Here is a 15663-nt window from a genome sequence, read left to right as displayed (position 1 = left end):
CATCTCACAATGATTAGCATGTCATATTTTTGACTTTTTATCTAATAATGAGGACATTTAAAATCATATTTTCAACATTTTATCACTTAATTATGACTTTATGATAATTGAAATTAGCTGATCAGTAATATAGTTGAATATTTTGTGTCATCAAATCATGATTTGCATTGCTATAGCTGCTATATAGAAGCATTTTATTTGACAAAAATTGTTATCTGCTACTGTGACGAGTCAGTAATATATTTGTTTTTTAAAAAGAAGGATTGTGCATTTGCTTTTTTTCCTCTTTTTTTCTTTTTTGTTAGTGTTTAGGACGGGCCAGAGATTAGCTCCAACCCTACTGTAATTAAACACACCAACTAAAAACACCTGAACAACTAAAAAGTATCCCAATTCACACACTATCAAAATTAGACATTCGAAATTAGAATTAGTCGTGTGTTGAAATGAATACTCCGGATACCCGGAAGGTCGACTACTTCAGGTTAGAATCCGAATGGCAGATCCGCGCACTCTCTAACCGCTGATATTGCCCACAACCCATTGCGCTTTGGATGAGGATTTCGATTAGAGCTACAAATGTGAATAAAAAGTGTTAAACTACAAACATAGTGGATGCGCGAGACCTACTAAGTAGAGAGGTTTAGATAAAGGGTTTTGATGTAAATTATCAATATCTAAGCTGACGAAAAGATATGATATCCACATTATATTCATCTGCATTAGCTTTGTGAACTGAGGGTCCGCGGAGAAAGCGTAACGGCTAACTTGGATGTGCCTTGATAACCAATCACATGAAATTCATTGTGTTGTGCAACAGTCAATCACTGTTTGCGGATACCATAGAAATTTATGAGAAGTGCCATAAACAAATGCATTCCTGTCACACAATTGTCCGTGACTTCTCTCTGTTTTCCCACAAAAGCAGTTTATTGAGTGCAGGCTCTTCGATCCATTGACATGCATTCAAAAACAAATCGGACTGCGTACCGCAATGTTACGCTATTTTTTTTTTTTGCTAACCTTGAAGCAGGCCCGGTTACAGAATCAAATCACTGAGGGTGCTTCTGAAATTACTGAGGGTGCTCGAGTAAAGTGTATATGTAGGCTAAGCTATGGCTCCACCATACAGTGAGAAATTTAGGATTATTTACAAGTTCCAGTTATACCAATAATTAGAATTTCAAAAATATTTTGCTACAATTGTTTGTGTATTAATCTATTAGTCTGCCTTTACATTGCTTTAATGCATTGCTAGTAGTTTAACCGTCAACCTTCTGAGAAGCAGAAAAAAATTACCTTTTTTAGGTCATTACATTGTTTGAAGCATAGAAAACAAATGGATATTTTTGGGTTAAAAGAAAATCCTGTTATCCTCTTCTCTGTGGAGGACACCAGAACCCATTTATTGAGAAAATGTCAAATGTAAAAGACATGAACAGGCAAAAACAATGGGATTTTTTTCTTTCTCCAATCAATTTTAATGCTTCAAAGTTTTTTTTATTTATCATCCAAACTTTGTATAAAGATGATTCGCATCTATGTTATGAAAGATAACGAATAATTAACGATAAACATGGCCATAAATGCCATTCCCATTCTATGCAATGCATCTAATTTGCATAGTAATGTGTTTTTGGGACAATATGTAATGTAAAAAGACGTGTAATAATGGGAGTAGTAAAAAGGAATATTTTCATAAGAATACCATATTTCATAAGAATATCCAGACTTAAAACTGTGTTGTCAGAGAAATTCACTAAAATAGAATGTCCCCTTAGAGGCAAAACCTCTAGTCTGGGTCTCAGGAGGATATTTCTGTCTCATGCAGAGTGAATCCAGCATTTATATTTAGATGTCACTTCCGAAGCTTTGCAGCATGCAGTTGGCCGTCGGTCCTCTTAACAGCATAAAAATCAATAGTTTTATTCAATGGATTTAATAGACTGTATAGCCTTGAGTTTCGCGAGCCTGCATTAACTCAGCACTAATAAAAACTTTGCGGTGAGATTCTGATCCGCGTTCAAGAGATGTATCTGCAAAAAACACGCTGTAAATAGATGCATTTGGCGCTCTCCAGAGCGCGAACACAAATCTGCCAAATCTGTTACGCCAGTATATTATTACAGTATCAACTGAGGGTGCTATTGCTTCCTTTTGAGGGTGCTTAGCCTGTAGAACCGGGCCTGCCTTGAAGGCTTGCCTTAATGCGACTTTGCTAGAAACTTCTAGGCAAGTGTGTTGGAACTGGTTGGAGATAAACTCTGCAGGACATTGGCCCTCCAGGAGCAGGATCAGACACCCCTGGTTTAGGAGTAAACTAGCATATACACTCACCTAAAGGATTATTAGGAACACCTGTTAAATTTCTCATTAATGCAATTATCTAATCAACCAATCACATGGCAGTTGCTTGAATGCATTTAGGGGTGTGGTCCTGGTCAAGGCAATCTCCTCAACTCCAAACTGAATGTCAGAATGGGAAAGAAAGGTGATTTAAGCTATTTTGAGCGTGGCATGGTTGTTGGTGCCAGACGGGCCGGTCTGAGTATTTCACAATCTGCTCAGTTACTGGGATTTTCACGCACAACCATTTCTAGGGTTTACAAAGAATGGTGTGAAAAGGGAAAAACATCCAGTATGCGGCAGTCCTGTGGGCGAAAATGCCTTGTTGATGCTAGAGGTCAGAGGAGAATGGGCCGACTGATTCAAGCTGATAGAAGAGCAACTTTGACTGAAATAACCACTCGTTACAACCGAGGTCTGCAGCAAAGCATTCATGAATCCACAACACACACAACCTTGAGGCGGATGAGCTACAACAGCAGAAGACCCCACCGGGTACCACTCATCTCCACTACAAATAGGAAAAAGAGGCTACAATTTGCAAGAGCTCACCAAAATTGGACAGTTGAAGACTGGAAAAATGTTGCCTGGTCTGAAGAGTATTGATTTCTGTTAGACATTCAGATGGTAGAGTCAGAATTTGGCGTAAACAGAATGAGAACATGGATCCATCATGCCTTGTTACCACTGTGCAGGCTGGTGGTGGTGGTGTAATGGTGTGGGGGATGTTTTCTTGGCACACTTTAGGCCCCTTAGTGCCAATTGGGCATCGTTTAAATGCCACGGCCTACCTGAGCATTGTTTCTGACCATGTCCATCCCTTTATGACCACCATGTCCCCATCCTCTGATGGCTACTTCCAGCAGGATAATGCACCATGTCACAAAGCTCGAATCATTTCAAATTGGTTTCTTGAACATGACAATGAGTTCACTGGACTAAAATGGCCCCCACAGTCGCCAGATCTCAACCCAATAGAGCATCTTTGGGATGTGGTGGAACGGGAGCTTCGTCTCCTGGATGTGCATCCCACAAATCTCCATCAACTGCAAGATGCTATCCTATCAATATGGGCCAACATTTCTAAAGAATGCTTTCAGCACCTTGTTGAATCAATGCCACATAGAATTAAGGCAGTTCTGAAGGCGAAAGGGGGTCAAACACAGTATTAGAATGGTGTTCCTAATAATCCTTTAGGTGAGTGTATTATTACAGTATCAATTGAGGGTGCTATTGCTAGCTTTTGCGGGTGCTTAGCCTGTAGAACCGGGCCTGTCTTGAAGGCTTGCCTTAATGCGACTTTGCTAGAAACTTCTAGGCAAGTGTGTTGGAACTGGTTGGACATTGGCCCTCCAGGAGCAGGATCAGACACCCCTAGTTTAGAAGTAAACTAGCATATAGATGACCTTAATGCTCACTAACAAGACCTAAAATATACAAAACTTTAATTTCGATTTAACTGGATCTTTAACTTCTGAAAATCAATTAAATTCAGTAAAATTATATCATGACATATTGTTCATCCTCACCAGCGATGGTTTCATCGTGTGCCAGCAAGATGAGCGGTACTCTGGCCTTCCCCAGATACAGCTGGTCCTCAGCATCTAAATCATCAAACACATACAACACCAGAGCCTCTGACCTCAGAAACGCATCAAGCTGAGAGTTCATGGCCACCGTGAAGACCGTGTGATCTTCAAACTGTGGCTCATTGGTGGATGATATGATTGGCGTATCGTGGTCAGGGAAGTCGTAGAGTTTGTAGATGACGTAGGGGCTGGGTTGAGAGTGAGGACCTCTGGATTTGAGATTACAGCATAAGTGAACGGTGACATTTAGTTCATTTAGATCACCATCAATCAATGACGAGGAACTAGGGACAGGAACCGATAAAGCCTGAAGAATAAAGTAAAGAGATCAAGTCATTTAGGCATGCGTTACAGTAGGAAACCGTGCTCTAGATGGGTTGCAAACAGTACCTGGCTGTCTCTCGTGCTTGTGTTGAGGTAACCAAGTGATTTGACTCGCTCCTTATAAAGGCGAATGGCTTGTTCCATAGGAACTCTCAGTTTGAGCCAGTACTCTAGAGTACCAAACACCTGGATCTCATCTGTAACACCTACAAACAGATGGAAAGCACTTTCTGATAGTTTTACTTTAAGAGTGAATGAAAGTGGAAAGTGATTTAAACTGTCAAAGGATTCAAAAAGGGGGTTTCCACAGTGATGCCATCGAACAGGGTTCCTCAAATCCGGTCCTGGAGAGCCACTACCCTGCAGAGTTTATTCCAACCTTTATCAAACACACCTGAACAAGCCAATCAAGCTCTACAGAGTTGCTAGAAAATTGCAGGTAAGTAAGTTTGATCAATGGTTTGAGCTAAACTCTGCAGGACAGTGGCCCTCCAGGGCTGGATTTGAGGAACTCTGCCATAGAAGAACAATTTTTGGTTCCCCAAAGAAGTGAACAGTTCTTAAAAGAACCCTTTTTTTTGTTTTAAGAACATGCATTGAAAAGAGCAGCTTGGGCATTCTGCTAAACTCCTTTCTGTGCTCCCCAAAAGAAAGAAAGTCATAGAACAGGGGTGTCCAAACCTGCTCCTGGAGGGCCACTGTCCTGCAGAGTTTAGCTCCAACCTGCCTCAACACACCTGTCTCAAAGTTTCTAGTATGCCTATTAAAGTCGCCATGAACTCAAAATTTTAGTAAGAATATGTTAGCCTTACTGTTATCTATAAGGCACCTCACGAAACTGATTTCGGACAGATTTCTGAGGCAGTGTAACCGTTTAATGATCTACAGCAAAATAGAGAGCGCTGTGGTGAGAACTAAACAAATATTTAATTATTACATTAGTAATTTCTCGCTAGAAATGACATCAGAAGTGGAAAATGTTGGTAAAAAAGTACATTTACACACAAACTGAGCAGCAAACGCAACTTTCGGACGCCATCTTTTTTCCCAGCTCAACTGTCACAGAATGGAACGCACAGGATTGTGGGATATCAAAGGCAGCGAAGGATACATCTATTCTGCCTTCAAAAATCTATCATATGAAGGTCTCTCAGGAGACAGGAAGTGAAGCTAACATTAGATTCAGACGTGCATTGGTTTTTGGTGAAGCGTACTAAAATAAATATCATCATCTGTGTACATTAGCCCACTTCTTCTCGACGCTGTTTCCTGATGGTTTATAGAACGATTACTCCGAGTCGCCCTTTGTCGTTTCAAAGAATAGCACAACGGCGAGCGCGTCGAGTATAAACGCCTCGTCCGTTTGGGGAGGAGCGCGCGCAGTCAGCGGAGGCTCGTGCTCTTGCGGACGCGTCGAGTATAAACAAGGCTTAAGGCAGCATTTTCCAGGTTTCAGACGCAGCCATGGACTCGAGACCGAGACTCGCTGGTGACGCTCATTCTCAATCACGCACCGGTCTTGCTCGCTCCTCCCACGTCTCTCGCTCGCCCACCTCGGCACACTGACCAATCAAATGCTCTCTAGAATCAGAGCGGGACATATCAATCAGCTCCTCCCCTTTTTTAATATAGCCAATTGTGTTTCGTTTATATCACGCCCTGTCTTCCTTTCAGTGGAAATTACTGAATTGATTGAATTATTGAATAATGCTGAGTGTTTCAAGGCATTTCAGTGGGCCTTTAAGACCTAGATTAGCTGGTTCAGGTGTATTTAATTGGGAAGAAAAACTTTAAGAGAAACTCTGCCGGACAGTGGCCCTCCAGGAGCAGGATTGGACACCTGTGTTGAACGGTGAGTACATTTTCAGTGTTGCGTGAACACTATCTTAAAATGTCACCCAACTTAAATGTCAGAAAGAAGACTCACCCACTAACTGAATGGTGCCAAACACCTTCCCATCTCGTTCCAGCAGTTGATTTAACCTGAGCTGACCAGCGGCCACCGTGCGGAAACTCAACCCCTCGGCGAGCTGAACCTCCACGGTAACAGAGCTGGTGTGGAGATAGTTCAAAAAGAGCTCTTCCACTCTCACGAGATATTGAGAAGTGAAGCTGTACGCTGGACGGGCACCTCGAACCACAGCTGTGGACTGCAGCTCAAAGTCGTAGAAGGCATACGTGCAGAAGGTGGACGGATCTTTGTCCTTTAGACTTTCTACAGCTTCAGGAGCGAACTGCGCTCTCCCCAAGTGAATTTCCAGAAGGTTCTCGCCACGAGCCAAGTGGAGGGGTCCATCGAACTCATCTGTAACGTCATCACTGGTTACATCAGGTCTGAAAACATGGGTCTTGGTTCCATACGCAACATCTTTCAACTGGGCTAGAAGGACACAGGAATAATTAATTTTAGTAAGCACAACTGTTAGTTTGGGCAATTTCGGGAATCTGAAGATTATGTTTTGGATGCAGGTAAACCTTCAAGTTTCTTTATCTTGGCAGCTCTCATGTCCAGAAGATGAGCCAGCTTCTCCGTCTTCAATTCATTTTCAAGTTTCAGATCGTCCATCGTGCGAGTGACCACTTCAACTTCAGCCTATAACAACATCGATGTTTAAATACATCAGCCATATGTGACCAATATCTGTACATGGAGAAGAGCAAACCCTTAAAGTTAAAGGGATAGTTCACCCAAAAATGAAAATTATCCCATGATTTACTCACCCTTCTAGGTGTATATGACATTCTTCTTTCACAATTGGCATTACATTAAAACATATCCTGACTCTTCCGAGCTTTATGGGAGTGAATGGTACCTTGGATTTTGAAGCCCAAAAAAGCTCATCCATCCATCATAAAAATAATCCATATGGCTCCAGGGGTTAATAAAGACCATATTTATAACTTTATAATCTATAAATCACTGGCTTTCGGTAACGGCCATATGTAACAGAGGCCGCTAGTAGTCACTGTGCGAGTAAACCTCACTCCTCTGATCTCAAGAGATGCTCCAGTGACTGACGCTAGAGGTTGCAGCCTTTAGCCTCCTTGTTAGAGCGTCCGACTCTCATGCCGGCGGACCAGGGTTCGAGTCCCGCTTAGAGTGGGCGGTTCGAACAGGAGGGGTTACATTGGTGCCGTGACCCGGATGGAGTGAGGTTTAGGGGGGTGAGTGTAACAGAGGCCGCTAGTAGTTGCTGTGCGAGTAAACCTCACTCCTCTGATCTCAAGAGACGCTCTAGCAATTGACCTATCGGTAAGCCCCGCCCCCTTAGTTACTGTTGCTAACTCGGACAAACAAACGGAGTTGCTATATCTTACAATGTATAGCTGTCAGTGTGAAAACCTTATCCCAAGATGTTTCTGGACACAGCATGTAGATTATACCCCGTCCGAATGATGGCCAAACTTTACTGATGGTTTATGAAGTTTATTATGTCCTTTTTCACTCCAAAAAAATCATCGTAAGAGCTGAACAAACAAACAAATCATAAGAAGTGCGCATTAACGTCTCATTCACAAACTCTCTCTAGCCCTCTCTCCGTGGCATTACCTTTAACATACACAGCAAATTACACAAAAACACTCACAGTAAACAAACATATACAAAGACATTATGCCTTTTCGGGAGTGCAGTTAATAACTGGTGAACTTTGTATCTGCAAAACAACTCCGATAAACTGCGTGCAAGCTTTCCCTTTCACTACCCGTAGACTATAGGAGTCCTCCTTATAAGACAGATAATGCAGACCTTTAAACATATCTTAACTCACAGAAATAAAATGGGAATACAATAAATATGGTGAGAGATTAATTTGGAAGCGATGGTTCACAGATCTCAATGCAAACGGGAGAAGCCTCTTGTTACGATCGCAGATGATAACATCCAGGATTAACACTGTTCATGTACCGCAGGGTAAGATTACATACATTCACATTTAATCCGTTTAATGTGGAGAGATGCACTGAAATGTAGACCTTCGTGTTTCTGACCTACACCGCTGCATGAGAACAGCTAGTTATAGTTAGTCGGTTTGAACTTTAGCAGGGAATTACTAACTTTAATAATAACTTAATGAGAGTATGACAACCAGAAAATCCTCTCAGGATCCCTGGAATCAGTGTTGCAGTACCTCAGGCACGACGTTTAGCATTTTTGTAGCATAAACACCATCAAACCAATGGCAGCTTCGGATTTTCCAATGATTCTCTATGGCGCTGAAACCTAAAGATGTCCGAGTTCCGGTCCCAGCGCGACTGATACTCAACTGCCATTGGCTCATCTGCGTTCGATGGGAGGGGCTTACCGATAGGTCAATTGACGCTAGAGGTTTCAGCCTTTAGCCTCCTTGTTAGAGCGTCCAACTCTCATGCCTGGTTGACCCGGGTTCGAGTCCCACTTGGAGTGGTGCGGTTCGAACAGGAGGGGTTACACATACACGACTCGAGTTCCAGTGGAAGAGTGAAGACGCAGATGTGCAGAGGATAGAGCAAAACAAAACACCGGTCATTAATTATACGTTTAAAATGAGGATTATTAAAGAGAAATGTGGGAGGAGCTTGAGTTTGTTGTTTGAACCGCGAGAGGCGTCTACTCTCACCTGAGCTTACACTACTCCTACATCCTACATGAGCACTCTTTTGCTGGGACTAGACTTGCATATGGCTGTTACCAGAAGCCCATTATTATAGTTGATAAAGTTATAAAAATGGATATGTCTCTTGCATGGCTTCACTTTAGAAGGCTTTTATTAACCCCTGGAGCCGAATGGATACTTTTATGATGGATGGTTGCACATTTTTGGGCTTCAAAATTAAAGGTACCATTCACTCCCTTAATAAAGCTTGGAAGAGCCAGGACTTTTTAATTTAACTCTGATTGTATTCGTCTGAAAGAAGAATGTCAAATACACCTAGGATGACTTGAGGTTGAGTAAATCATGGGATCATTTTCATTTTTGGGTGAACTAACACTATAACATGAAATTACGTTTATAACCCAGTGTTGCAGTCGAGACCTGCTCTTTCGAGTCCAAGTCCAGGCTGAGACCTTAGTAGGTCGAGTTTGAGTCAAGACCGAGCACAGAAGAGGGTCATGTCCGTGTCCAAATGCTCCCAAGTCTATGACAAGACCAGGACATATGGTCTTGAGCTCAGACTCGAAACGGACTCAACACTGTTCCATAATGTGGTGTATTTTCAAGAGATAAAATGTTGGGCATGACCTATTTATCCACTGGGAATCGATTGAATTGTGAAAAGTGGGCGTTCTATGCCAAAATTGAGTCTAATTTGGAGCTGAATGTGAATTTGCAGTTGATTGTGCACCTACTTTAGAGGAGGCTTTTTTAATTTAACCCTCTTGACACATTGACACATCTATTGTTATTTTATACTATTTCTGAAAGAATTATTACATTAAAGTTAACCAGCAATAACGCTTTTGACTTTAGAGAAGGTTTTTGTTGGTCAATGGCGCAATCATTTTCAGTTCCTCAAAATAGCAACGAGCCAACAATGCGCCTGAACACACCTGGTTTTCAGAGTAACGGCTGAGCTCAGTATTTTGACTGAATAACAAGGTTTCTTTCTCGCAAAACCTTATAGTATGCCTCCTGGACACTTTCCATAAATGGCGTGCATCTCACTGTATCATTGTGTGATACTTTTGTATCCTTTTTGTAATGTTTAAGCCTGGCCGCCATTCACTGCCATTATATGGAGGAGCGTGTGCAGGACATTTTTTAAAACTTCTGCTTTTGAGGTCCGAAAAAGATAGAAGGACATAGGGCATTGGAACAACAGCAGGGCGAGTAAAAGATGGCTTTGTTTTCATTTCAGGGTGAACTATCCCTTTAACCCTCTGGGGCTCTTCGGTCATTTCTGACCCAAATGTTTTAAAATAAAATTTAAAAAATCGTAGCTTCATCGGAATGGTCTTCATCGAAACTTGGTGACTTTATTGGTACTTGGTATATGAACACCCAAAAAAATTGGGGACAGGATTTGAAAAGTCTAAGTGGTCGTAAAAAAAAAGTCACACTCAGGACCTCCCATAGGAAATGAATGGAAAATTGGCAAAAATATGAAAATACAGAGTTTTTTTATGCATACAATCTACAAATCAGCCAGGATGCAGAAAAAAAGGACTCAACAGTGAAGGGGTGAATCTCTAAAACATCAAGAGTGCAAAACAGACAAAAAACTCACACACACAAAAACACAATTAGCTTTTGGAATGGCACACGTTAATTTGTGTGTGCGTGTGTTTTTGTGTGTATAAGTGTGTGTGCGTGTGAGTTTTTTTTGTCTGTTGTGCACTCTTGATGTTTTAGAGATTCACAAAAAAACGAATTTCCCATTCATTTCCTATGGGGGTCATTTTTGACCCGAAGGTCCTGAGTGTGACTATTTTTTTTTACGACCACTTAAGACTTTTAAAATCCTGTCCCCATTTTTTTGGGTGTTCATATACCAAGTACCAATAAAGTCAACAAGTTTCGGACCATTCCGATGAAGCTACGATTTTTTTTTTTTAATTATAAAACGCAAGATCCACTCTAGTGGTTAAAATGTGCTATTACATGATAAAAATGCTCAATGTGTCCACCGGATGGCACCGATCTCATTTAAAAAATTGCTTTCATGAGGCCTAGGCTTGACTCTAAAATGAAATACAGCTTTAATAAAAATGTAAAAAAAATATATATATATATATAATATAATATATATATATATAATTTTTTTATTATATTCAATGGGAAAAAATGGGTCATAATTATTGCATAAATATTAATTGTAAATCATAAAATAATCTCAAAACACCAAAAAAGAAAAGAAAAAATATTATTGAACAAAAATATATTTCATTGATTTTACTCAAATCTTTTTTTATCTTAATCCCGCCCTCCGGGTCATTTTTGACCCGAAGATCCTGAGTGTGACCCATAAATGAAGAACCCCAGAGGGTTAAACAACACGGCACTGGACGTGAAAATGAGAACTGTGTCCGGCTAAAACTAGCAAAAAAACACTTGCGTCGGGTCACTCGGGTGTATGATATGGCTCTTCGAGTGTGAAAAGCCCTTTAGATGATCAGTGCAAGGATAGCTCAAACCTGATAGTCTTTATTGATCTTGTGTTGGAGGATGAGCATGTTCCTGGTCTTCTCCAGCTCTTGGATGGTCTCAGCATGAGTGGCCTGCACTTCCCTCAAAGATCGCTCCACGTCCACTTTCACATCTTCCTCCACCTTCTCCAGGAAGCCAAGCTCTCCACTCTTCTGACTCCTACGAACCTAAAAGGTCATCGAGACAGAATGAGACTATCTATACAAAACATAAGTTTGGCTGTATGCACCACTGTTCAAACGATTGGGTAAAATGTGTGTAATGTTTATTTTCTAGTATTTACCTTTATAAGCATCAGGGCTTCACTGAGTTCAGCTGCATCTATTTCACTTTCCTTTAGAGAACAGCATCAGATTCAGGCATCAAATTAAATCCTCTTTATCGTTTTCAACTTTCTCTGCCTTCATCTCTACCGCTACAAATCTCGCACTTTACCTTGGTAAAGAACTTCATGCGATCTTTAATTTCATCCAGTTGTTGTTTCTGCTCCAGGTACCGCAGCTGAAGTTGCTTGTTTTCTTGCATCACTTTTTCATTTACATCTTCAGTGACAATAAAACAACAATGAGTCTAACAGACCGGCCGTTTTAAAGCACCTGCAGTCATGTGTGCGGTTACCTCTCTCTGCCTTGATCTTATCCAGGATCTGGTTTTTATCCGTGAGGTCAGATTTTAATGCCATCTCCAGCTGGGCGACCTGCAGTTTGAGCTGCTGTTCTCTCGTTCTCCATTTCTGCTCCTGACTCACATCAAACGCACTATTGCAACAGGCAAAAGCAAAGTCAGCCGTGCTCAGAGCAAAACGCTCCCCCACAATGATAGAGATTTGTTTAAATCCTTAAAGCTACACTGTGTGATATTTTCCCCCATCTAGTGGTCAAAAGGTATATGACCATCCTGCGAATATTAGTTTCTGTTCCTTTCAATTCCGATTTCGTTTTAACTCCTACGGTGGCCGATTTAGTCCAAGATTAATATGGCTTCCAGTTCGACCTCGTCCACATTCGACACGGTGCCATCGAATGTTAAAAGGCGAAACTTGAATTTACGGGTATGTCCCTCATTGGCTAATGTACTTTCAAGATGGAGGGGCAACATGGCGACCGGCATTCGAACCCCTCACCCGTATGCATTTTCAATGGCATATTATAAACTTACGAGAATACTTTATTACTTGAAAGAAGTAAATATACATTAATGAGCACATCTATTTTTGAAAGAACTAAGTGTTTTTAGCTAAGAATAAACTAAAAAAGTTACACAGTGTAGCTTTAAGGCATGAGCAATAATAATAGTGTCAGTTACAAACACCACTAGTAAGTGGTCTGCTATACTTGTTTAGTTATTAGTGTTATAATAACTTTTCACCTTTTCACTAATTTATCACAGTTTTCCTTGAGCAAGTCTCTCTCCTTTTCCAAATCTTGGATTCTCTCTTGTAACTGAAGAAAGACAAAAGGTGAAAAAACACTTCACATCAAATCACCACAATTACACATTTATTATACAATTATTAAGCAATTACAATTGTTACATATTCCCCTTGCATTCCAGTCATCCATTATTCGCTGCACTGCTGTTGCACAATTGTATATAAAGAATGCGTGTGTGACGGCAGCTGTACCTCAAGCGCGTGTCTCTGGTCCAGAGCTCTGCTCTGAATCTGTGTCTCCAGCTGTAAACCCTTCAATCTCTCCTCCTTCAGCTGCCGGCTCACTTCCTCCACCTTCAGCAGCGCTGCATCATGACTGGCCTTCAGAGTCTTCATACTCTACAAAGACAAACGGCAGCTGTAAAGCACCTGCTACTGACATGACCACCAGCAGAGGGCGCCAACGTGTGTTCAATGCAGTGCTTCTCAAACCCCTCACCACGGCACATTTTGAACGTGTCCCTCATCTAACACACCTGATTCAACTTATCAGCTCATTAGCAGCGACTGTAAGGGTGCGTTCCATTCGACAGGGTCAGTTGAAGTGAATTGAAGTGATTGAAGTGAACTTTCCCTGCAACGTCATCAAAGAAAGGCAAAGACGGGGTCACGCAGATTATAATATAACATAAATGAATATAGTAATTTACTTTACTTTCAAATTTAAAACCATATAATAAGTATATTTACAAAAAACACAGTGTGTATCTAAAAATATAATCAAAACATTTGTTTTATTAGTTAAGTTGTATTGACTATGAACACATTTGAAGCTGCACCTGTCATTCAATATGAAAATACATTTTGATTTGGTTAACTGTGTATAAATGTAGGCTATTCTTAAAGAGCACCTATCATGGCATTTAAAATGTTCCAAATATAGTTTTAGAAGTCCCCAACAACAGTTTTGCATGCATGCAATGACAAAAAAGACTTTAGTTTTCTTATAATATGCATTTATTTGTACCTGTTTTGACAGCGATTCTCAAATGATTCCTTTAGTGATTCACTTTTCAAAACCCCGCCTTTACGTGACGCTAATCTGCGCTGATTGGTCCGATGACCCAGTCAGTTGTGATTGGTTTAGTCTGTGCAGATATTTTCGGAAACGGAACGCCCATCAAAGTCTTATAGTGACAGTAATTTGTTAATATGTGTCAGGAGTTATGAATATGAAAACCGCGTCTGTACCGTTTGATTGTAATATGAGCCTCAGCTGATCTCATTCATAAAAAAACTCCTCTATTCTCCTCACGAAGACTCGCGACAAATCAACATCCCTCAGGGCTTTTAGTTCAAAAGTGTGCAGATGAGGAGACATATTGATAGATTCTCATATGTCTGAGTCAAATTTCTAAACAGAGGAGTATTTTTTATTCAATACTTCCTCAAAATGCGCAGATATAGCCTAATCATGAGCGGTTGAGTCTCTTGTGTTGTTTTCAATTCATCCTGGCAGCCGGAGGGCGCTCTGGGCACATGTTGTCCATGTACAGACAGATGAAGAAGAACCATGCGCCATAATAGAAGTCCATAATAAAAGCTTCCTGAGATCGCGAAACATACATTTGACGACTAATAAACACTCAATCGCGACGATGTATGGTTTGTATTTAAAGCACTTAGTCTTCAAATGCTCATCTTTGGGCAGATGAAAGAAGTTTGCTTTTGAGTGGCACTTCAGAACACAGTCTCGTCGCCATGATGTTTTCTAGTTTTCACTGGCGTCTCGTCTCCATGATGTTTTCTAGTTTTCACTGGCGTCTCGTCGCCATGATGTTTTCTAGTTTTCACTGGCGTCTCGTCGCCATGATGTTTTCTAGTTTTCACTGGCGTCTCGTCGCCATGATGTTTTCTAGTTTTCACTGGCGTCTCGTCGCCATGATGTTTTCTAGTTTTCACTGGCGTCTTGGAGCGCAATAAGTGGGCGTATCGTATTCAAATAACTTGACAGGTTGACGTCATCTAGTCAGAGAAAAAGCTTCGGTCTTCTAACGATTCTTAAAAATGACTCAGAGTCGACTCTTACTTTTGAAAGAAAATAACTATATATACGGTGCACTGTCATATTTCAAGCTATCACAGGATGTTTTTGTTCACTTAGATCTATGTTACACACTACATGAAAGGTACATTTCAAAATTCCATGATAGGTGCTCTTTAATCAATGGTCTTTGTAGCGGTCTCATCTCGTGCACTTTCTTTCCCAAGGGCAGCTGCATAGTAAACATTCCTGAGGCAAATAAAGTTAAATATTTTACAAAATTACAGCCCTCGGCTGCTTCTCAACGCTTTTAATTTGTTTACATATTCATAAAATATAATATGCGAATGTAACAGTTATTGCCATAACCATTCATAAATACTCAAGTTTGTATAATAACTATGAATATTCGAATGCTATAAACTCCCCCATCGCAGAGCTGTTTAAAAACTCTTCCCACAGCTCTGCTCCATCGCTAGTTCAGAAAGGTGACGCAACGCGCAATGACAGTTGGGTGCTTTCCACTCTCCACTTCCTGTGAAGTGATGTTTCGATGTTCCCTTCTTCCCTGCGCCGTTCGCAGTGCCCTGTGAACTGAACATGTTCGCTCCCTTTGGTTTGGAATCTCACTTGAGATGGCGAAATACCCTCTGAAGTCCACTTCGCAGTCCACTTACGGTCGAATGGAACGCACCCTCTGACTTGAATTGGGTGTGTGTGATGAGGGAGACAAAAGGTGAAGCGGTGAGTGGCCTTTAGGACAGGTTTGAGAACCACTGGTTCAATGGCAGAATCCTAACATGACATGGTCCTAGGACAGATTAATAAAATATGATTAAATACGAAATATGAGCTTTAATG

At 40.9% G+C, this 15663-nt stretch overlaps 1 protein-coding gene across 1 annotated transcript in view; it reads right to left on the bottom strand.

The window, feature by feature from the left end:
- rpgrip1l (RPGRIP1 like) overlaps positions 1-15663 on the bottom strand; it is a 45620-nt gene that overhangs the window by 18848 nt on the left and 11109 nt on the right. The window contains exons 8-17 of the mRNA XM_079809781.1: positions 13011-13157; positions 12755-12828; positions 12005-12144; positions 11822-11928; positions 11670-11720; positions 11374-11553; positions 6735-6852; positions 6187-6639; positions 4326-4465; positions 3876-4242 (exon numbers count right to left, since the gene is read on the bottom strand). Coding sequence (XP_079665907.1) covers positions 3876-4242; positions 4326-4465; positions 6187-6639; positions 6735-6852; positions 11374-11553; positions 11670-11720; positions 11822-11928; positions 12005-12144; positions 12755-12828; positions 13011-13157 — 1777 coding nt within the window. The remainder of the gene's footprint in view (positions 1-3875; positions 4243-4325; positions 4466-6186; positions 6640-6734; positions 6853-11373; positions 11554-11669; positions 11721-11821; positions 11929-12004; positions 12145-12754; positions 12829-13010; positions 13158-15663) is intronic.

This window comes from Gobio gobio, assembly GCF_949357685.1.
Source record: "Gobio gobio genome assembly, chromosome: 25".
Classification (NCBI taxonomy): domain Eukaryota; kingdom Metazoa; phylum Chordata; class Actinopteri; order Cypriniformes; family Gobionidae; genus Gobio; species Gobio gobio.
The sequence above is the reverse complement of the archived record's forward strand: the minus strand, read 5'-3'. Positions and strand labels throughout refer to the sequence as shown.